Below are 21,503 nucleotides of genomic sequence, written 5' to 3'. Positions count from 1 at the left end.
ATATAAAAGTGTGTCTTCTCTTCTGTGCTCCATTCCTCAAAAAAAATAAAAAAAAATCAGTCTCTTCAATCTGTTTGACATTTGAATGGCATAATAATACCATTGATTATTTGGGCCATTCAATGATGCAGCCTTCAGAGAGAAACTCTAGGGTGATCTGTATTCTGTAGTAAGTTATTAAGATGAATGAAAAAAATATCTTTTCAGTTGCTGCTTCAGTGTCAATTTCTAAAACAACAAAGCATTTGACAGGTCCTGTAGTTAAAAGGAATGGTCTGTACTAATGAAAAGTTTGACAGTTATCTTGCATGGTTAAGAGACATGCTGTCTGAAAGCAGCCTATTGTGGAATTGTCAGATATCAGAATGACTTCTGGAGCACAGTAACTGACTAAAAATCATCTCTTAGAAGGAGAAATGGGGTGCCATCCATGCAGTGGCACAACTCTTAAGGAAAACAGAATTTGGACGCTGAAATCCAACAGCCTAAGCAACAGAAAAGAAGGGTTTCCCATTGAGGAGTACTGTTGAGTGTGCTTCTAATGTGTTTGGACCTTCTCTGTGAATACTGTGTGCCATAAAGCGTCTCTGTTCAGATTGGGTCGGAATGACAATATCCGTATGAATGGGAATTTTTCCCAAGTTTTCAGTGGAAGCAGGATTGAATCATCAGTCAATAAAGTTGGCCTGTTTTCAACAATCTGTCTTGTCTGACTGTGTTGAATTTTATATCACAGCTTTAGTTACTAGACTGTTGTTTTATTTAGCAGGCTCTGGGGCGAGTTCCCCATTAACATCTCCATCATCCCCCACTCCGCCCTCTACAGCAGGTAAGCTCAAGAGTCATTACAGTGTCTTTTTCTTTGCGTGTTTTTTTTTTTTTAAACCTCCCTAACTGTATTATTTCCAAAGATGATTATGGGATGATGGCCTACAAGGATGGAACACAGGAGATGGCATTTATCTTGTATCAGCCTGAGGGTGGGCATTTGCTCTCTTTTGAGGGCCATAGAGAACTTCTTAATGCAGTTTCTTTTTGTTTAATAACCTTTTCTTGTGGTATACCTGTGTGATTTACCCATAGAGTATAAGTGTTTGTTTCAAAATCTCTATTAGTCTAGTCCTACCAGTATTGCTACCTTCCAGACATTTTCTGGCTTTCATGTTGCAATATACATTTGTTCTGATGTTAATGGCCAGGGGACTCTGAAATATTGTTTGTTGATCCCTTGTTTTTGTGTATTGTCTGTTTACACCCGTACTGCTGTGTTGTAATTTCAGAGGTTTTGTGTCTGACAAATTGAGTGGCTTAGGCTGCATAAATCTCTTCTGCGCTAGCCCACTGGTAACACCAGTAGAGCTGCTTATGCAGACAAACAAATCAGAAACTGATTTGGGTCAAAAATAAGCACTTTATTTTTGGCCAGTTCCCTCTTCCAATTTGCTAGGTAGCTGTGCAGACAGTTTTGCTAATGTTTAGGACAGGTGGTGGGATGTGGTGCAGAATCTGCTTGAGTGGGCATTGCCAGAAATAGAAATACTTGTGAAAGTTTGATTGCAAATCTGAATATTGAGCTACAGTTGACGGGTTTCAGTCAGAAAGGCTAGAAGAGCAGCACTGGCAAACATTAACAGCAAAAGATGTTAATGGAATATATATCTGGAAGGGAAGCTGTCTGTAACGTTGTCTGTTATGACAACTCGTGCTATAGAATTCCTACTCACAGGAGCTTTCTGTAGAGTACAACTTGTTAACCAAAGTGAGGAAATCAACTTTGCTGTGGGTGGTCTTTCAAAGGATGCTACAGCTTGTGAGTTTGAGTTTAAACCATTTGTGCTGAAATTCAAATTAGTCACTTCTCCTTCAAGTTGAGAGCATGTTGAAGTGTATGTTTTCTGAACTAACTTCTTCCAGTTACTCTAAACAAGTTAATTGCAGTTATTGTGTTGCACAATAACAGCTCTGTTCTCTGGATGCATTGACTCCTAGCTGGAGGGTTTATTTCAAGGTCTGTACGCTTTAAAAAGGAAGTAGCTGAAAACGCAAAAGACAATCTCATGCCTTCAAAAGGGGATTTAGAAAACATCATTTTTCTTTCTGAAATAAAAGTACCTTTTACTTGCATTTTGGCTTTCAAGTGTGTTGGAACTTGACTGCAAGCTCTTTCAAGTTTTGAGCATGTGGTGCAGGTTTGTGTGTAGACATGGCTCAAATGGCTAAAAACGGCTCATGTTTTGGCCCAAAAACTTGGCTCTGATGTTCCCACCCTTTCACAGTGTTGGTGGTTGTCCTGCTGGCAGTGTGCACTTGGAGACTTTTAGTGATCTGCCCCATGCCTGACATGGTGCACAGTGCCTGACCTGCATTCAAATCAGGCAGTGCTTTAGTGGGCTGATGGTATCGATGCATTTGATTTGGCGTAAAGACAAGTGTCACCATTTCAGGAATGCTTTCATTAGTAGAATTTATAGAAGAAACTTCAGATACTAGCTCCAAGAGAAAGGTAGTATGTTTGATTTTTTCACCAGCAGCATTGTCCTTGTAGCTGTTCTGTGCAACTGTGCTGTTCATGACCTGTTGCAAGACTCACTGGCCCCATGGTAGGACTTTTTTTTGTGACAATTCATGCATCTGTAGCTTCTTTCTCTTTTTTTTCCTGTTTCTTTTGGTTTACTAAGGGTATTTACCTCTAAACCAAAATTGCTTGTGGATATCAGTGTGGTGAGATGACCCTCAAAAGGGGAATGAGGCTTTTAGTCTGTCTTCCTGGTTTGGTTGTGGTGTGTTAGTATCATGGCATGTTAAAGCGTCTTGCTGATATAGTGCCAAACCAAAAAGAAGGCTGATAGGGAAAAGTGTATCCAACAGAAGCTTCTGCCCTTGTGGCCTGTAACCATCCCCGTCAATGTAGTTTGTGGGTATGTACAGAGCCAGAAACACTGACCAAAGGTAAATGGGCTCCAGGCTGCCATGCCCCAGGCAAGGAACCTCTTTCAGGGGGTTTCTTGCACGTTGAGATGTGCTTCCTCTCTGGACAAAGTGTGAGACTTCGCTTGCAGTGGAGTGCTTGGTATAGTCAATGCAAAACGTACTAGGAATGAAAATGATCGCAGCTAGTCAATGCAGATCATACTATGAATGAAAATGAGTGCAGCTACGATGACTGCAGCTGTAGGATTGAATATATTACCTGCTTTGAGGGGAGAGGTGTCTGGTAGAGACCTGGATTCCCATGGGAGTTTCTCGCTAACTAGAATGTTTGTTTTGGGCCAGTTTTGTTGCAGATACCTGGATAACTACCATCTTTGAAATGCATTGTTTAGATCAGTGAGCCTAACGTAACTTCTGTGTTTCTGACATTCTCTCTTGAATGTTTATTTTTTTTCCCCTCTACTTGCACACTTTTGTCTACTTTGCTTCCTTGAAAATCTATTACTTTTCTTTGTGGCTAGGATCAGAAGGGATGTAGAACACTGTGGTATGGGTTATTTAAAACTTCACTACGTTTCCTCTAAATCCAGTAAGCCCATAACATTCCCGCAAGCTCTCTTACAATAGAAGTTTGGAGGGTGCCATTTTGGCCAACCCCTTCTAAGTGATATCAATAAATAGTATTGCTGCCCTGTGCTTCCCTGTGAGAATAAAGTGAGAGAGTTGTACTGTACTTTAGCTTTTTCTGTGCCAGTTGTTCTGAATCCTTCAGTACAACATATGTTTCCTGAAGAGCCATATGGTGCATCTTTTCTGCTCTTCAGCTGTCTATAAGACCATTTTAATGCTTTAGCAAGCGCTGTTCTTGAGTGTTTGATCCATGCAGCGTAAGTGTAAATACAGGTGTTAATATGACAGCACGTGTTCCACGAGCTGAATGAATGTCATCTTCTGTGGCTAATATTCCTTCAGATTTGCTAAGTATCTCTCAACGCACTTTAATACTGTAAAGCTTGAATTATAGCATGTGCAATTGAAAGTATGTGTGTTGCATTTGTACATCAGGTATAATAATCCTTTATAGCCTGGAAAATGGTGGTTCATTGTTCAGAATTCACAGCATTGTATACGTAATACGAAAAAAATCAATCTGCTATCCCCACATATTTTTGAGAATGAGAATGTATTGATTTTTGTACTAACTTTTCAGCTAACACTATCTGTTTTTCTTACTTTGACACGAGATCTGGATGATTAACTTGTGTCCTCTCTCTTTCTCTGCTGTCTTCAATAGAGCATGCATCATTTTGAACGTGAATTTTCGGAAAAGTAAGCTAATGCTGATTTATCTCTTTAAAGATGCTCTGTTTCTGTATGGGAAAGTTGAATGCAAATCTTAAACTTGCTTAGTATTGGGAGGGAATAGAAGAAAAAGATCGGAACATTCTTATGGATTATTTTAATGAAATACAGCATCTTTAAAAACTATCACTAAAATGATTTTCTTTGTTTGCATCCCATTCTCAGCAAATTTTTAATGCTATTTGCACAATTACTGTCACTTTAAATTCATAATTAAGTTTTTGTTTCAATTCAGGCATCAAGTTTACAGCATCTGATTTACTTCCTATTCCTTTTAACACACTCTCTTAACAAAAATGTCCCTGTAAAAAAACCCTTGGTAAGTTCTTGTTTGAGTGTTTTATTCTTATAACTGTGTAAATGAGTAAATATGTGTTTGCAGGCAACTCCTTCCAACATATGTATTGGAAAGGGCTAGTGATAATTGAGCACTTGTCTGAAATATTTTTCCTGGTAAATATGGGAAAATACTTCATTGTTGGGCAGAACAATTTTATCAGTAGATGTAGCTGTGTGCAAGTACACTGGAGTGAACTAAGATTTCCTTTGCACCGCTCATGTCCAGAAGGGAAGGACAGTGTGACTAATTGAAATGAATGGATTTGAAGGATTTTCAGAATCACACTCTTCATTAACAGGTTCAATATGTAACGGTCACAGCTAGTCAGATACCATCTTAAAACCTGCGTGTTTTTGTGTTTTAAGGCAGAGATAGGGTGTAAGATCTCCTAAGAGTTTATTTCAACTGTAAATATTTCAAGAATATTTAGTCCTGAGGAACTTAACACACTTCCAGGAAGAAAGGTGGCCTCTCCCTCTACTTCCCTCTCCTTTATGACACCATTCTAAAATAACCAGACCAAAATTCGAAGGTAACACATGGAAACTTGGCCTAATAATTCCTATATATTGGCTTTTTACCTTTGTCAAATGTGTACCTTCTTTTGCTGAATATATTACTATTTGTATTCCAGAGTCCTTGCCACTGATCTCATGATCGTTCCCTGTTGTGTCTTGTACAACTACTTGCATAACCTCTTCGATATCATCTTGCTGTTCCAGTTAAAAATCTTGTCTTTGTTCTCTACAACTCTTGCATCTCTTTCATAGAATCGTTTAGGTTGGAAAAGACCTCTAAGAGCAGCTGGTCCAACCTTTAACCGAGGCCATCTCCTTTGTGACGAGCTGTTCTTGGCTCTTTCACAGCTGTTAATCTGATCCCAAGTTTGATGCTAGTGTTGGGACGCCAGTCCTTTGTGTTCAGCCTCGAAAGTGATTACTTTAACTGTTCTTGGTCTTGTTCTTCCTGTGGCAAATTGTCAAGTTTTGCTTTGCTGTGCTATGCTGTCAGTCTGTATACAGAGACATGAGAAACAGGACACTAGCCTAGGGGATGATTTTCCAGTGTTTCTAAAAACAAATTGACTTACATCTTTGACTACTGTAAAAACACAGGTTTGGATATTTAGATGACCTCAAGGCATCAATACGCAATTTGCTATTTCGGTTCATGCTAACATTGTGCAATGTTCTGATTACTTAAGAGAGTAGTTGATCCACATGCAACGGGCATGTTAAATTGTTCTAGTTGATCTCTGGTATTTCTACTAAGACTTGAATATTACTTCTGAAAGGGAGGAGTGTGAAAACAAGAGCCCGATACAGACTTCCCTTTTCTTGTCACAGAGGAGGGTTTTCATGCCAATGAGAATTTCTTCTGTGAGTCTGAAGTGCTATAATCCTAGCGTGTATTAATGTTCATTGGCAAAATAGAATGCTTTGTGTAAATACTCTTTATTTTGAGCTTGGTACCATATGGTAAAAGTCTCTCTTAAAGACTGGTACAAATTGAAAATGAAGGAGCTTTGAGTTATGACTTTCATCTAATACAACTCCTTTATTTTATTACAGCAGCTTTTTTTTTTTTTTTTTTTTTTTTTTTTACTATTGCCTGTTAGTCTGAGAGCAAGCATTAGTGAGAAACTGAGAGGGAAGCATAGCCCAGAGAGCATCTTGACACCTTTTTTTGCTTTCTGTGGCTGAGCTTTATCCTTTTGAGTACTTCTTGAATCCATGGCACACAATTTCTATTAACTTCTTGGTATTTATTTACTTCACAGCAAGCGTTCCTACTTCAGAAACTATAATCTCTTCTTTGGCCTCAGGTTGTTTGCTCTTTTGTCCAAAAGTATCATAGTTCTTGCCACTTACTGGTATATTCCTCTTTGCAGGTTAGTTACCCAAACCAAGTGTTGGGCTGTAGATGTCATTTGTCTCTCTAGCCATATTTTGGAGTAACTCACGAACTAGACGATGGAGTTAAAGTTCATCATTCAGTAATCCTAAAATCTTAAGCTGTATGCCCCTCCTCATTCCAGAATATAAGAGAAGACAGGCCCATCATTCCCATACGGCTTGGGATGTGCTGCAAATGCCACCTTCACGTGGTTGTCTTGTGGAACACCACAGGGTCACCTCTGGCCTTTGCTCTTACTCCTGCCGTTTATCTTTGATTACTTGTGTAGAAATCACGGTGTAATGTGCAGCAGCTGAGTTGCACAAGAGCAGGGGGTTCAGGAGAGCAGCTTGGGGCAAGTCAGGCCATCTGCTTGGATCTGAGCTGCCAGGATCCTCACTGATGGGTTAGATGCCTGCATGCAGAGCTCTGGTCTTTGGCGTCCCAGCGCTCTCCCTGTAAGTTGTCAGGACACGGAGCTTGAAGCACGATGAGACAACACGAGAGGGATGTGACTGGGGTCAAAAGCGAGGGCCAGACTGCAAGGTGGGGGTACAGGCAGAAGGCAAGTGGTGTGAGTGGCAGATTGTTGTGATTCATTTGGCCTCTGAAACAAGCATTTGCTTGTTTCTCCATGGTTGGATGGTCTGACAGTGAAAGTGTAAAAACATTTTCATAAAACCTCTATCTGCAGTTAGTCATCTAAAAATGAAATATAACCTGACCAGTCATCACAAATACTACAGCAATGTGGTCCACGTGTGTAACGTTAGTCATGTAAATATGAAGGTAGTAAGATTTGCTCCCAGTATTTGGTACTGTTTGTGACCCAAAGAGCAAACTACTTCACTGGGGACAAACAATAGAAACTGAGCCTGGGGAGCCATGTTAATTATCCTTGTTTCCCTCAGTGCAAGATCACATTTGAGTCATGTTTTGCATCCTTGAGTACTGAGGCACTTCAGGCTTCTTTTCAGAGGTGTCTCAGGTGAGATGACTCACCTGCAGATAGAGGGATTTGATCACTTTGGCATTTTTCACCCGTTCTGTTCTTCACACTGCACTTGCTTTCAAGGGATGACGTGACTAGTGCAGGACTGACCTAGTCTGGCTACACAGCCACAGCGCTCTGCGGCAGGACCTCCTTGGCATACTCAAACGACATCTTCTCTCCTCAACTCAACAGGAGCATCGTCGATACCCCCAGCACCGCCACCGCCGCCCCTGCCACCAGCAGCTCCTCCTCCAAGTACAGAGGTGCCAATGCAGCCGAGCCCTCAGCCCGCTGTCAGTGCAGGCAGAGGAGCTTTACTCAGCTCCATTCAAAACTTTCAGAAAGGAACTCTGAAGAAAACACAGACATGTGACTACAGTGCTCCCAGGATCAGCTGAGGCTACCGGTTACACCAGGATTGAATTCCCCTTCCCCTTCCTGTGCTGTCTCGGAACAAGGCCCTTCTGTGTGGCGACACTCACCAGCATAGAGCGGCTAACCACACTGTAGCTCTGTTTTACCCCTCTTTCAGCTTTCCTTGAGCAGCAGCACTACACTGTGGATTGCATTGCCATGCTAAGTACTCCATTCTTTATTTGGTTTTAAGAACTTTTTTCTCTAGCTACACTATCAGGGCTGTATAGCTGAATAAAAATTTGAAAATAGGAACGTCCACGATCCAGGTGAATTAAGGCATTTTTTTTCTAGTTCTGTTTCCCCACTTTTCTTTTCAAATTACAGGAATCTAGTTTTAGTCTGCTGTAAGATTTTTCAGTACTATTCATATAACTGTAACTCATCTAACTCTTGCTGCGTTGAATCAACAGGTTTTGTTTTAGGTAATCCAAAAAAATAAAACCAACCCACCAAACCACCCTTTAAAGTGTACTGCACAGGTGAGGGAACTGGAGAATTAAATCTTATTCCCACCCTATTTGTTGGTGGAGTAAAAAATGCTGTCTCAAATTTGTTTAAATAGACATCCTACCTGCAACTCTAAAGGAAACTTTTTTTTAAGTAAGGAAACAGTTGAAATGGGAGTTAATAGGGCACTGGGATATTATTCATGATTTAGTTAAATGGGACTTCAAGTTAATTTTACAGCGTAAACTTTATTGAAAGATCCTTTTTGATTTGACTAAAACCTTAAATTGCACTTTAAAGGATTATAGATAATCCATTTTTTAAATTCAGATACATCAGTGTTTGTTACTATGCAGAGAATGTCTGTACAAAGTTTCATGTAACCTGTGATATTCAGTCATTTTTATTAAAATGTTAATGGAATTCCTCCTGCAGTGTGGTGGTGGATGTATTCTGATAGAATTTTGCTTGCAAGCCAGACTTCTAAGAGCCTAATAGCACTTCTGCTACCGGGAAATACCCTGAGAGGTATTCCTGGCTTGTAACTGAAATAGGACCTAAGCTCTTCCGTCTGCTTAAGAGAGGTAAGTATCTCCTCTCCAACAGCTCAGCAGAAAGGCAGCTTTTCCTGACTATAGAGCAAGCCATGCTGCAGACTGCTACAGGCAATGCTTACTCTCTTATCAGGACAGTAACAGGAGCTGCTGACCAAAACCTACCTGTCAGGAATAGCCCCTTAGCTAAACCCCGGTATGTGGTTGCAGCTTAAGCAGTTTAAAGCTACCACAACTCTTTCCCAGCTCTTCAGACACAATCTGCGCAACTACTACTTTTGAATAAATAGTTTATTACCGAACTCTGAATAAAATACCTTTTCCCCCCCCCACGTAAGAACTATTGTTTGAGCATTCCAGTGTTAGTCCCTCTGGCAAGTTTAAAAAAAAACTACATAAAAGCAAAGAAATATGAGCAAGTGTTTTATCGCTGTACGTGGCAGCTAGTAAAGAAGATGTATGTGACAGCTACTAAAGAATAAATAGATAGTATTTCCCCTTGCATACCGAAGAGGATCAGGATCTTTATTTAAGCTTGTGTGCAGAAGCTTTTCTGTGTAATGAAAGAATACTTTCCAAACTAAGCACATTAGTTCTCTCTTAACCCATACCACAGGCCACTTTGTACAGATAGTTGCACTTGCTGAAAGCAAGGCTTTGCTCAACTCCAGTTTGATTCTTCACCATCAGTAAGCCTTGCAAATAGCTCCTAGAGAGCTGTGCAGCGTTCCAGGACTAAATTCAGGGCAAATTCCTGTTTTACTACCCTTCTGCACTCATCCACCATCACAGTCAGTTAAACACAGGTAGTCTGATAATTACAAGCCAAGCAGAAATTCAAGTTTTTTTTTCTTCCCTGTGAATTTTGAATACATGGAGAGATCCTAACCCACCTGTACAGCTGAAGTACAAGCTGACTAACAGATAAGCATTACCACATTTTTGCTTATATCACGTGTGGCTTAGAGGGTAACCCTGTTACACGTAGCCATATAAATATTCTGGGAGATCACTGTACTTTACTGTACAAAAGAAGGTAGCTATACAACAAAGTTATGCATACAACTTGCCTTACACCATTAATGCTTTTTAAAGCAGGACTTTAAAACATGTATTTACAACTCAGATATTCAAAGTTTTCTTCACTGCAAATATTATGTCCTTCACTTGAGGTATGCAGTTATCTTCTAAAATTTTTGCATAAGGCATAGGAACGTCTGCACCGGTAACACGCACAGCTGGAGCATCCAAGTAGTTAAAGGCAGATCCTGAAACAGAAGACAGGTGTCAGGTTGCTGCACACTATGGTTTTCTGTTACTTCAGCGTTTAAGTCTTAATATACTTTCAACAGTTTTCTTCCTGTAGTTCCAGAGATAGCTGTTCCTGCTTGTTTATCAGCATGCACTGTGGTTTAGACAAAAAGTTACCATCCTGCTTCTCACAGTCAGGCTCCTAGGATAAGGTTTACACCAGAAAGCCAGCTGAACTGACCATGTGAACATCATTACAGCAAGACAGAAACACTTAAGCTCCGACTAAGTTTCTCTTCATCTGCCGTTATCACAAAGTCATCAGAATTTAGACAAGGAAATGAGATCAACTTGCGTATTGCAAATCTCAGTACCTTCCATGATCCTGGCACAGATTTCAGCTCCTACTCCAAACTGTGGCCAACCTCCTTCTACAGTTACAAGGTGGTTTGTCTTTATAACGCTGGCTTCCACCGTTTCGATATCCATTGGTCTAATGGTGCGCAGATTTACCACCTGAAAGAGGCACTGAGTGAGTTTTGTTATGATCTAAGCATGTCATTTACTACCGTTTGGGTACGCTGTCCTCTAGCACTTTGATCTAGTCTGACTTTGAGGATAAGACTTAAAGTTAGTAATTTCATTAACTTTATCCTAACAGACTCTGCAGAACAGTTTTGGCGGCGCCTGGAAAGTGTCAGGCAGATGAGTCTTGCTATAAATAGATACAACCACGCTGATAGGTAACATCATTGTTCTGCTTATATAGAGAGACCAATCTGAACATCTTTAGTAGTTCTGCCTTAATTTTGCGCTGAAAACATCAAATGCAGAAACATGTAACACGCACGCTTAGCTTGTTGATTGCTAAGGCACTTAAAATGTAAGAAGCTTGTAGTTTATAAACTGACATTTTGCAGAGCCCGAACAAGGACACTGCCTGCCTTTTTGTCATAGTCCAGGGAAAGGGAGAAGCAACAGAAACGCCACGCACCTCACATTCTACACCTTCTTTGGCCAGTACAGCAGCTGCTTCCAAACAGTGTCCAACAGGTCTTGAGTGTGACACTAATGTAACGTGAGTTCCTAGAAAAGGGTGTTAAAAAAGCAAATAAAGACAAAGCTTTTCTCTAAGCCCTAGATTCTTTTCAAGGTAGCATTAGTATTCTCTTGTAAATTTAAGTCCCTTTCATTTAGTTAAAAGGTTGTGTTCCACACCCGTGCTTAGCATGGAGAGTGGTAGTAGGACTATGAAGACACAAACTTTATCTTTTAATTCAGAGATCAGATATTTAATAGCTTTTATATTTTCCCTTTTGAGCATTTGTATCATTCAGTGGTAAATTATGAACAAAGAGGCTGAAATGCTACAGCGATCTTATTCATTTTTGAAAAAAAAAAAACAAAAAACTAAAGGTGAAGAAAAAAAGTTTCCGTGCCCATCACCTACACTATCCCTATAGTAAAGAACAAATCTTTTAGAAAGGTGCTGCTTGAAATGAGATACAGGGAATCAGGTAATTTTTCTTTATACAGGGAACAGCACAATTAAGTATACTACAGTACAAATAGCATTGATATTTGAAACACTTTCCTGCATCCCATGACAGGAGCCTCTCTCAATAGCTGAATTTTAAAAACAAACAAAGAAACAAACAAACAACAGTCCCCAGGCAGTTCACTTAGTAAGGATACATAAACCACGTTCTTGGCTTACCTTCCCTTTCTATTTTGGCTTTTCCAATTGGAACAACAAAATCCTTTGACTGTGCCTGTTCAGACATTTCAAAGGGAACACCATACAGCAATTCGTTTTCCAGCATCACAACTAGAACAAAACATATTTGGATTAACTTCTACAAGAAGAGGTCTGTGCTTATGAGGAACTGTATTGCAGCAGACTGGCTCAAGATACTAACTCTGTCCAGGCAACAAAGACTTCGGTACATTTGCAGAAGCAATAATAACAACAACAACAACAGTCTACTCATTGCTACCGAATCATTTTTAAAATTGTCTAAAGTTTATCTTAAACATGATAAGGTATCTAGCTTTTGGTACATGACAGTGATAGGTCTTTACGCAAGAGTTAAAGAGCTTCGTATGTTTCTTCCTTAAAAAACAAACAACAAAAACTGACAAAATACGAGCTGGGAAGCATATGCTGATAAACGTAACCGACTTACAAAGCCTTTGTTTTTAAAAGGGTAGACTGTAAAATTTGAGTCTGTACACTCAGCTCCACAAACTAGATCAAAGAAAATGGGAAAGGTCATGATGAAGAACTTTCCGTAGAATTTCTAGTTTCAGAAATGTTTTAAATTTTGCACATGTACTTGTGAGAAATAAAAACAAAAGTTACCCCACTTTTGGTTAATGAGATTCTGAATTTATCATCTGAAAAGTGTATATGATCAGACGCTACATGTAGGAACTCTTCCTGACTCATCTCCCTCATTTTTAACTCCTTTACGATAGGTCCATAAACACATCTTCTAAGCTTTCAGATCGGTACCAAACTACCATTAAGGATAGAACTGGCAACAGCACAAAATCAGAGGCTACTGCTAGCAAGCCAAATGACCACTAGTATCAGCATCAATAGACCCGAGGTGTTTTTAGGTTGAAAAAGATATATATATACATATTTTTTTTTTCAAAATGAGGCAGAACGACTGCTAGATACCACCGTGATCTGCGTTCACCTGGATTATCGTCCCGGATTGCCGCTTTCAGCAGACCTTTGGCATCTTCTGAGCTCCAAGGACTAACAACTTTGAGTCCCGGGCAGTGCCCGTACCACGCCGCGAAGCACTGCGAGTGCTGGGCAGCCACGCCAGCAGACGCCCCGTTGGGGCCCCGGAAGACGATGGGCACGGGGATGGACCCCGCGGACATGTAGCACGTCTTGGCAGCCGAGTTGATGACCTGATCGATTGCTTGCATGGAGAAGTTGAACGTCATGAACTCGCACACTGGTCTCAACCCTGCCTATGGAAGTCAGATGAGAGGTTGGTAAGTTAACAAAAAGCGGTTTATTTTACGGTGTAATTAAGAAGGAATGTGAGTTTACAGACCATGGCGGCGCCGACGGCGATTCCCGTGAAGCCCATCTGCAAAGAAACAAACGGCGGGTAAGCACGGGGGGGGGCTGAGCCGACCTCCTAGGTGTGAAACGGGCGAAGCCGTACCTCGGAGATGGGGGTGTCGATGATCCTCTTGTCCCCGTACTTCTTCCACAGCCCCCTGGAGATCTGCGGGGCAGCAAAGCGCCGTCAGCCCCCGCGGCTGGGCCCCCCCCCCCCCCGGCCCCGTAACGGCGGCCGCTCACCTTGTAGGCACCGTCGTACTGGGCCACCTCCTCCCCCAGCAGGAAAACGCGCTCGTCCCGCTCCAGCTCCTCGTCCAGCGCCTGGTTCAGCGCGTCCCTCACCGTCACCTGCGGGGCGGCACCGACCGGGGGGCGCCGCGCTCGTACCGCTCCCGGAGCACCGGCACAACCCCCCCACCCCCCCGCCAGCCCTTCCCCGGGGCTCCCCCTCAGGGGACGCTGCCCCTTACCTGTATGGCGGCGGCGGCGGAGAGGCGGAGGCCGCGGCGGGGCTGCAGCAGCAGGCGCCGTGCGGCGGGGCCGTGCTGCGGGAGGCGGCAGCCGAGGGGCGCCAGGAGCCCCAGCGCCCGGCCCGCCGCCATCTTGGCCGTGTCCTCTGCGGGGCGGCGGGAGCAGCGCGGCCCCGCGCCCACCTCTCGCGAGACCTCCCCTCGCAGGGCCGCCGGGTGAAGGGAGGCGGCGCCCCGCCCTCACCCGACCGGAGGGGGCGGAGAAAGGGGCGGGGCTTGAGGAGGCCACGCCCCCTCCCTCCCGCCGCCCCGGTCCGCTCCCCCCCCCCCCCCGCCCCCGCCCCCGCCGCCGCCGCCGCCGCCGCCGCCGGGCCCTGCGCGGAGCCGGGAGCTGCGCCCGTGAGTGCGGGACGGGGCCGGGCCGCGCCGCGGAGCCTTTGGGGGGACCGGGGGGCGCGGGGCTGAGCGCCCCGGGCCGGGGCCGGGTCCCGGTTCGGGCGGGGATGCGGCGGGTGCCCGCTCGGGCCGGGGCAGCCCCGGGGAGCGGGGGGCTGGGGAGAACGGGGGGTGCCGGGGGGGCTCCCGCAGCCCCTCGGGGGGCAGCCCCGGGCCGCTGGGGGCTGCAGGCGGAGCGCGGCGCTCCCGGCACCGGCTGTGCTGAATCACGGCCCCCGGGGGGGTGCTGCCGCCGTGCGCTGCCCCGGTGCAGCCCCGCACCCCCTCGGTGCGCAGCGCTCCCGGCCCCGGGGCGTCCCCGCGGGGCCAGGCCGGCGGGAGGGGGGTGGTGGCGGGGGTCCCCGGGGGGTCGCGGGGCGGGACCGGGACCGGGACCTACCCGGGGTCCCGGGGGGCTCGGGGCTCACGGTGGGGCCATTGGGGGGGCAGCGGTGGTGAAGGCTGAGCGCTGACCTAAGGAGCTCAAGGAGAGCAAGGCTGAGTGAGGCTGCAATCAACCACGGCAGTCACCGTGCCTTGGCGCGGGGAGGGTGAGGGATGCTCCCCCGGTGGAGGCAGCCGCTGTGTTAGCAGAAGTCTCGCTAGCCACTGGCTTAATAACCTGCTGCCTCCGTGCCCAGGGCAGCTCCGTGCTGTATCATCGCGGCTCTGCGCTGCCGGCTGCTCCCCGGCCGCGCAGGGCTGGGGAGGACGGGCACTGCTGGCTCCAGCCCGGTTTTTGGTAGTTCAGGTGGGTCGCTGATAGCGATTTACAGTAAAAACTTGCCTTCAGGTTTGAAGAGAGGCTCAGGAATACAGGGGTTGTCCATTGACAGCGTAGCCGTGCTGGGAGCAGGAGTTGTGTTTTCTCATCTTTGGGGATCCAAATGTCAGTGGCTAGGAGCTCACCAGGTGTGCGAGTAGCTCGAAATACCACGTGTATTCATCCGTATAAATGCACTGCTAGCTTTGTATAGTTCCTGTCAACTTAATATTGATCTTGAAACCTGTAATACCTACAGAGGTTAAACAGTTTGTGTAGATGTTGAACAGTTGGGGTTGTAATTTTGCTACCAAGCTGTCCATTAAAGACCAGTTGTACAAGTAAAGCCTTCAGTTCATTTCTTGGAGAAAACTAGCTGAAAAGGATTCGGAGCAGCTCCAAGTGGTACGTGCCTCTTGACTTTTAACTGCTAGGTACGTTTCTCCTCCTTGGTGTAGCTGTGTATGATGGTACAAACGCTATGACTTTCTCCAGGTGCAGCGTGTAGCCTGTGGCCATGACTGAGTGTGATTGATGTCCGTGGTCCCAGCAGTGAAAACGCTTCCCAGTGCTGCTGGCATCCCCCGGGTCCGTCCCAGACGTGTGCGTGTCGGTTCGCAGATGCAGACGTTCAGCTGCCTCTCGTTTGCTTTCTCTGAATCTCAGCTTGCAAAATGGTTGCACGTTAGTAGCTCTGTTCCTGGGAGAAGCCCTGCTGAAGTTAATGGGACTACCTGTTGCAGTAATGTTGCTAGTAAATAGCCTTGTAATCCTCTGAGTCATAAAATATTAAATAAGAGTGAGCGTTTTATGAATGCAGGTATCCAATTTGGTGCATGTACTATAAAACGATGACTTGGGTGCTTTTCTTCGAAGGTACTTGCCTCTCATTGCTAATTTCTAGCTCTGGATGTGCTTGGTGCAGGGCTATGACAGCTCCGATGACCCTGGTAACGCTGCGTGTCTTCTCCCCACTCGCAGAAAAAGCTTGATGAAAGCACGGCTGTAGGTTGACACGATCGATGCGCTCCTGCTCTCACCAAAGAGCGATGCTCTTAAACGGTGTCAGCAGTTTGTCCGGCTGAGGTTCATCCCACACGAGTACTCCTGGCGGTTATTAAAGGCAGGCTGCACTGGGCTGCATCCATGTGTCGCCTGCTTGTTGCGGTGGGGATGGTGTTTCTGCCTGGTGGCTGTGTGCTGTGTGACCCGGACCAGTGCTGGCTGGGGGCCGCCGGTCCTGGGGTGAAGATGGAGTGAGTGTCTGCCCGCCCACACCCGTGCATCGCCACGTTTCGTTCAGGAGGAATTTGGAGCATTGTTGAAAGGCAAATTGTGAATTCCCCACCCTTGTTGTGATGTGGTTTGCTTGTCCTTATCTCAGGTGGTACCCGAACAGCGCTATTTTTGCCTGTGAAGTTGTCTGGAAATGCAGAGCTCCCAGGCTGGCGTGGGGAGCAGCAGGTAGCTGTGGTCACGTTCAGGCATTTTAGGATGGCCTCCTTGTGTCATCGTTTGTGCTGCGCGTTTTGCTCCACGGTGAGCTTTGCCAGGTGGGTCTGTGCATGCCTGGCGATTCTCGATCCTTACAGAAAGGTCGGTGAGACTTCTCATTGCCACTTCTGTGTTGAGGGCTGGGTTTGTTTCAGCTAATTGCTCTCGTAACTTACTTGCTGTGGTGCTACGTAGCAATACTGTGATCAAAGATCAGTTCATGATCAGAAAGTTGCCGTCATACAGGCAATTGAATCTGTTTCTTTCACTGAACAGTCATTGATGGGAAAAAAAAAGTCTTGATTCATCTGTACTTGGGACTCAGTGAAGTTCCTGGACGGCTGAATTATTTCATCTTCAAGTGAATGCTTTTCTTGAAAATGAGATACCTAGGCTGGTCTCTCCTATGATTTTAATGCATCTGTACGCTATACTGATGTACATGACCAGGGGAACAGCTATAAGTACGCGTTCCTTAAAGGAGGGGAAAAAAACCCAAACTAGAAACTGGAATGTGAAGGGTCTGGGCTATTGATAAAAGCTAATGAGCTGTACTCGAGTGACAATTCAAAATAGAGAAAACCTGAACGACTTCAAAAAAATAATTACAGACATTGGCAAAAGAGCTCGCATTCCAGGTTTATCTACTGGTGGGGGTGTGTGATTTAGTATACTTTCTTGAGGCATGCTCCATTGCTAATTTGTAAAAATAGGATCCTGGTATGACTTGTTCTGTACCTTAATTCCTTAGTCTTCTGTTGTCTGACCTCATGATTTTCATGCAGTGGTTTTGTGTTTTCTTCTCTTGATATACCTCAGGTGTAGCTGAGGCTGTGCCCGTGCTGCTGCCCCCCAGGCCTGGCCTGTGGAGACCGCTGCGGGCAGGGCAGCGGAGCCCAGAGCAGGTCGCGCCGCATTGTTCTGTGGAGGATGGCAGAACTTGCCTCGTTTTCTAGGAGTGAGAAGGGCAACGGTTGGGAATTAACCGTGAACCGTTCATTTGTTGAGAACGTAGGGCCCTGTCTCAGCTAAATCCTCCAGCTGCTTTTAGCTGTGTCCGTGCGCTGAAGTTTGCTGGTACCGGGGATGGGAGCAGAAGCCTTGGTAGCTGTGTTGTCTTTAAGATGTAAAAATAAACAAAACTGCAAAGCTGCACCCTACTTAAAACAGGCTGACCTAAATTTTCAGCAGTTCTAGCAGAGACGTAGATTCTGGGTAGGGAAGCCAGCTTACTGACAGCTGGCTTCTCTACCGGCGTGTCCCTTGGCGTGGTCAGCAGGCCACCTTTGGAAAGCCGCCGCTGGTGCCTGGGCTCATTCATGGCCCCTGCCTCGAGCTGCAGGAGCCGGGCTGTGGATTTTTCTTGCCGTGCTTGTGTGGAGAGAGTCCCCTTGTTATGCAAGTCAGCGGTTCAGCATCTTCTGGGAAGTTACAGCGTGAACAACTTCTCAAATTACTTTCGTTGGAGCGTAGTTAAAAGGATGTTTGATGTCCTCTTGCTCGTCCCTAAAGAGATTTCTTTCGAGAGCGTGTGTCTGTGCAGTCCATTCGTGCGCTTTCTTTGTAGATTAATGTTCTTGCTATCAATTGCAGTTCTCAACTAATGAATTATTAATTCTGCAGTGAGAATTTTTTTTCTTGCTGTTCATTCTTTCACGCATGATTTATTCTTCTGCACAGTTTGAAACTGGAGCACGGGAATTTTCACTGGCGTTCATGGATCACGTGCATGACCCCAACGGCAAATAAACAAACATTTTTAATTGGGAAAAGGACACTTGTCTTTCAAAGTGCTCAGTTTTCCAGGTGAAAAGTAGTCCGTTTGTAAATGTAAATTATCCTCAGAGGCACGTTGCGTGTTGTTTAACAAATCTGGGATGGTCAGAACAGCCAGCAGAGTGGCTCTCCGTGTGCTCTGGAGGCAGTCCTGTGCTAGTGTGGAGGGAGACGCAGGGAAAAGCTTGTTTGCAGATTCTGCTTCTAATGTGGCTTTGTAGCTGAATGCTCTCCTGGCAGAGAGCCTGCCTTTGATTTGAAAGCATTCCCCTTGGTTGTTCTTGTAGATACTTAGTCTGCCATGTTTTGTTGTTTGTTTTGTGTTTTTGTGTGTGCTTTCTCCTGCAGGGAGATAATAGGAGGTGAGCTGCATATCCTTTCGACAACCTTCGGTTAAACTTGGAGTACCACGGCTCAAGCAATTGAACAGATGGATAATGGAGACTGGGGATATATGGTAAGTGATCCTGTGTAGATGTGTGTGCAGAGCTGCACGACTGGGCTTTCAAGATCTCGAGGTAGGAATCCTTGCAGATCTGTCTTGTGTAGATCCAGAGTTTCAGTTATGTGAGAAGAAGAACTGCGTGTTAGAGGATCTAACTGGAGTGCTTCCCCTCACATGCTGTTTGTGGGGAGTGCTCCTGTTCGTATTTCCTAGCAAAAATCAGTGAGTACTTAACTGACCATTAAGCTTGTTGTTGCCATTTTCCTAACACACAAAACCTGAAAATAGTTTGTGCTTCTTGCATATAATTTTAAGGACTTCATCATGTTATTTATAAGGAAAAATATTTTTCCTTTAAATCCTGTCCTAAACCAGGCAAATGCATCTTATTTTTCTCCTCTTCTCATTCTCTAAACATTCTGCTGCCATGCATATGTCTCTTTTTCTCTGGCTGGCCTCAGTCCTGATTGTTAGGATTGGTGGCCAGATGGGATTCATGTTCCTTTCTCTCTTGCTTCCTCATGTGCTATCTGGAAGCTGATGCAGACTGGCTTGGTGCTCTGCCCCCTCTTCTATGCAGCATGCTCATTTTCAAATAAACATTTCTTTTGAGAGTTAAAAGCTGGAAGATTTTTTTTTGCTTGTTTTAATGATGCCTTTTAACCAATGCATCAATTACTTTGATTGTGAGCTCTCGGTCTTGGGCCTAAACTTGCACTGTCTTCCTCTTTTGAGGGAGAAAAAGAGGCTTAAGACTTGTTCAGCTCGTTTTTGTTGTTGTTGTTCTTCCTCTTGAACGAGTGACAGATTTTGAAAGTAAGGAGCACTGATGGACCTCATTCAGATTAACGTGTTCTTCAGGAAATGTCTCTGTTTTCACTTCCCCATCTGTAAAATAGGAAAAAAAAATCTTGTCCAAATGCAAAACTTAATTCTGTGACAGTACGTCAGTTAAGATTTCTAAAGCATTCTGGAAATGTGCTTTCTGAATGTTAAGTGTGATCCTGTCTAGTTGCCGGCTGTGCCTTGTTGCTGGGTGGCTTGGATTTGCTCAGGTTTGAACACCGCTTAAAGGCTCCAAATGGGAGAAGCGAGATTCTTCCTGGAGCCTGCAGTTCTCAAACAGCATTTGCCGTGTGTGTTGGTGAGGTGATTAAGTCTTCTCGCCGTGGCTTGACAAACTCTGCACTTTCTCTCTTTCTAGATGACTGATCCAGTCACGCTAAATGTGGGTGGACACATGTATACGACATCCCTCACCACTCTAACGAGATATCCTGACTCGATGCTTGGGGCCATGTTCAGGGGAGACTTCCCCACCGCCAGGGACTCTCAGGGCAATTACTTCATTGACAGGGATGGACCACTTTTCCGTTACGTTCTTAACTTTTTAAGGACCTCAGAGCTAACTTTGCCACTGGACTTCAAGGAGTTTGACCTGCTTCGGAAGGAGGCGGACTTCTATCAGATCGAACCGCTCATTCAGTGTCTCAATGACCCCAAGCCTCTGTATCCTGTGGATACCTTCGAGGAGGTGGTGGAGCTGTCCAGCACCCGCAAGCTGTCCAAGTACTCCAACCCGGTGGCTGTAATCATCACGCAGCTCACTATCACCACAAAAGTCCATTCCTTACTGGAGGGCATTTCAAACCACTTCACCAAGTGGAATAAGCATATGATGGACACCAGGGACTGCCAGGTTTCCTTCACTTTTGGGCCTTGTGACTACCACCAAGAAGTGTCGCTCCGAGTCCATCTGATGGAGTACATCACAAAGCAAGGCTTCACGATCAGGAATACCAGAGTTCATCATATGAGCGAGCGTGCCAATGAAAACACAGTGGAGCATAACTGGACTTTCTGTAGACTGGCACGGAAAACAGATGACTGATTCTGACTCCGCAGGAGCCATTTCAGTGATCAGCAACTTAATTGAACAGTAAACCCAAGAGAGCCTGGATTTTGACTAAAGCAACAATGTGGTCTTTTTTTATACGAGTATTTATTGTTTATCATTAAGGACTGGAGGAGTTTCATTCTCTAGCAGCTCTGTCCTTTTGTCCTGTCCAGAAAAAAAAATGCATGTGCCTGTTCAGTCAAGACACCTTTTTGTTTGAAAGAGGGAGTCTGAAGAATTAGTACAATAGGGTATTTTGTGTCATTAACACAATTCTCTGACGCAACTTAAAGTGCTAAAATTACCTCTGTTTAAACGGTTTCTAATCCATCTAATGCTACACCACTGGGAGCAAGAAACAAACAGAATTTAAGAGGCAGATGGGGAAAAGCTGCTATCATGTAGACTAATTTAGTTTTTAAATCAATAAACAGTATTGTAATATTCTGCAAAAACAAATCCCACCCTTTAAAAGTACTTGATAAGTACAGTTTCTTACAGTTATGACAACTGTTTCTTTCTATGCATATAAATCAAGCAACCAAATATTATCTGTAGCCATGGAAATATGATTAGAAATATTTATATTGGATTCTGAGTGCAAAATGTCCCTGTGGTAGAATTCTTATTTTTAATGCCTGGTGCAATATTACTCCCAAGTGTAATGCCTGCCAGTAAGAAGCTAATAAAAATGTGAAATACAGAATACTATTTTGTATTTTGTTTGTCTTCTAGAACTCTAGTGCTTTATAAAACCACCGAAGCATGTTATTTGGTGCTTCAGAGTAGCGCAGATGCTCTGGTAGGGCTCCGTTCTCCTCCATTACTGACATACTTTCTTCCTTTTTATCTTAATCAGTTGATCCAGCTGTCCTCATTACAGAAAAAAAATCTTATGTTTGGAAAACTATGCGCTTTGACCAACAGAAAGATTGCAAGT

The 21,503-nt window shown here is 44.6% G+C and overlaps 3 protein-coding genes across 9 annotated transcripts in view; 2 read left to right on the top strand and 1 right to left on the bottom strand.

The window, feature by feature from the left end:
- The window catches only part of PXK (PX domain containing serine/threonine kinase like), a 35,852-nt gene extending 27,042 nt beyond the window's left edge, over positions 1-8,810 (top strand). Inside the window, exons 17-18 of one of the 6 annotated variants that reach the window (XM_035546887.2) lie at positions 770-829; positions 7,716-8,810. In XM_035546887.2, coding sequence (XP_035402780.1) covers positions 770-829; positions 7,716-7,921 — 266 coding nt within the window. In that variant the 3' untranslated portion in view covers positions 7,922-8,810. Of the gene's footprint in view, positions 1-408; positions 597-766; positions 830-4,225; positions 4,261-7,604 lie in introns of those variants that run through there. The other 5 variants (XM_035546886.2, XM_035546889.2, XM_035546890.2 and 2 more) reach the window with 5 other exon arrangements.
- A 618-nt stretch (positions 8,811-9,428) lies between these two features.
- Positions 9,429-14,003, bottom strand: PDHB (pyruvate dehydrogenase E1 subunit beta). The gene is made up of 9 exons (XM_035546891.2): positions 13,754-14,003; positions 13,524-13,631; positions 13,384-13,446; positions 13,270-13,305; positions 12,898-13,183; positions 11,910-12,020; positions 11,187-11,278; positions 10,567-10,708; positions 9,429-10,209 (listed from the first exon to the last, which is right to left on the bottom strand). The coding sequence occupies exons 1-9, from the start codon at positions 13,883-13,885 to the stop codon at positions 10,064-10,066; spliced, it is 1,116 nt and encodes a 371-aa protein (XP_035402784.1). The 5' UTR covers positions 13,886-14,003; the 3' UTR covers positions 9,429-10,063.
- An 83-nt stretch (positions 14,004-14,086) lies between these two features.
- KCTD6 (potassium channel tetramerization domain containing 6) lies at positions 14,087-20,667 on the top strand. Of its 2 annotated transcripts, none has more exons than XM_035546893.2 (3): positions 14,087-14,152; positions 18,570-18,678; positions 19,871-20,667. In XM_035546893.2, exons 2-3 carry the CDS (start codon positions 18,652-18,654, stop codon positions 20,555-20,557), a joined length of 714 nt encoding a protein of 237 aa, XP_035402786.1. In that variant the 5' UTR covers positions 14,087-14,152; positions 18,570-18,651; the 3' UTR covers positions 20,558-20,667. The 2 variants fall into 2 exon arrangements, with proteins under 2 accessions (XP_035402786.1, XP_050568738.1); XM_050712781.1 differs by lacking the exon at positions 14,087-14,152 and adding an exon at positions 15,537-15,554.
- Positions 20,668-21,503: the final 836 nt, after the last annotated feature.

Source organism: Cygnus atratus, chromosome 10 (genome assembly GCF_013377495.2).
Source record: "Cygnus atratus isolate AKBS03 ecotype Queensland, Australia chromosome 10, CAtr_DNAZoo_HiC_assembly, whole genome shotgun sequence".
NCBI classification, from domain to species: domain Eukaryota; kingdom Metazoa; phylum Chordata; class Aves; order Anseriformes; family Anatidae; genus Cygnus; species Cygnus atratus.
Note: the sequence above shows the minus strand (reverse complement) of the source record. Positions and strands in the feature narration are given on the sequence as shown.

What these genes read in the sequence shown, in the direction of transcription:
- PDHB (XM_035546891.2), bottom strand. Translation starts at nt 13,885, where the DNA reads ATGGCGGCGGGCCGGGCGCTGGGGCTCCTGGCGCCCCTCGGCTGCCGC. An exon ending in AAGAAGGTGTAGAATGTGAG is followed by an intron (nt 10,709 to 11,186) that starts GTGCGTGGCGTT and finishes TGCCTCTTTCAG; the next exon opens with GTGGTAAATCTGCGCACCAT. An exon ending in CTGTGCCAGGATCATGGAAG is followed by an intron (nt 10,210 to 10,566) that starts GTACTGAGATTT and finishes CTTCTGTTTCAG; the next exon opens with GATCTGCCTTTAACTACTTG.
- KCTD6 (XM_035546893.2), top strand. Translation starts at nt 18,652, where the DNA reads ATGGATAATGGAGACTGGGGATATATG. An exon ending in ATGGAGACTGGGGATATATG is followed by an intron (nt 18,679 to 19,870) that starts GTAAGTGATCCT and finishes CTCTCTTTCTAG; the next exon opens with ATGACTGATCCAGTCACGCT.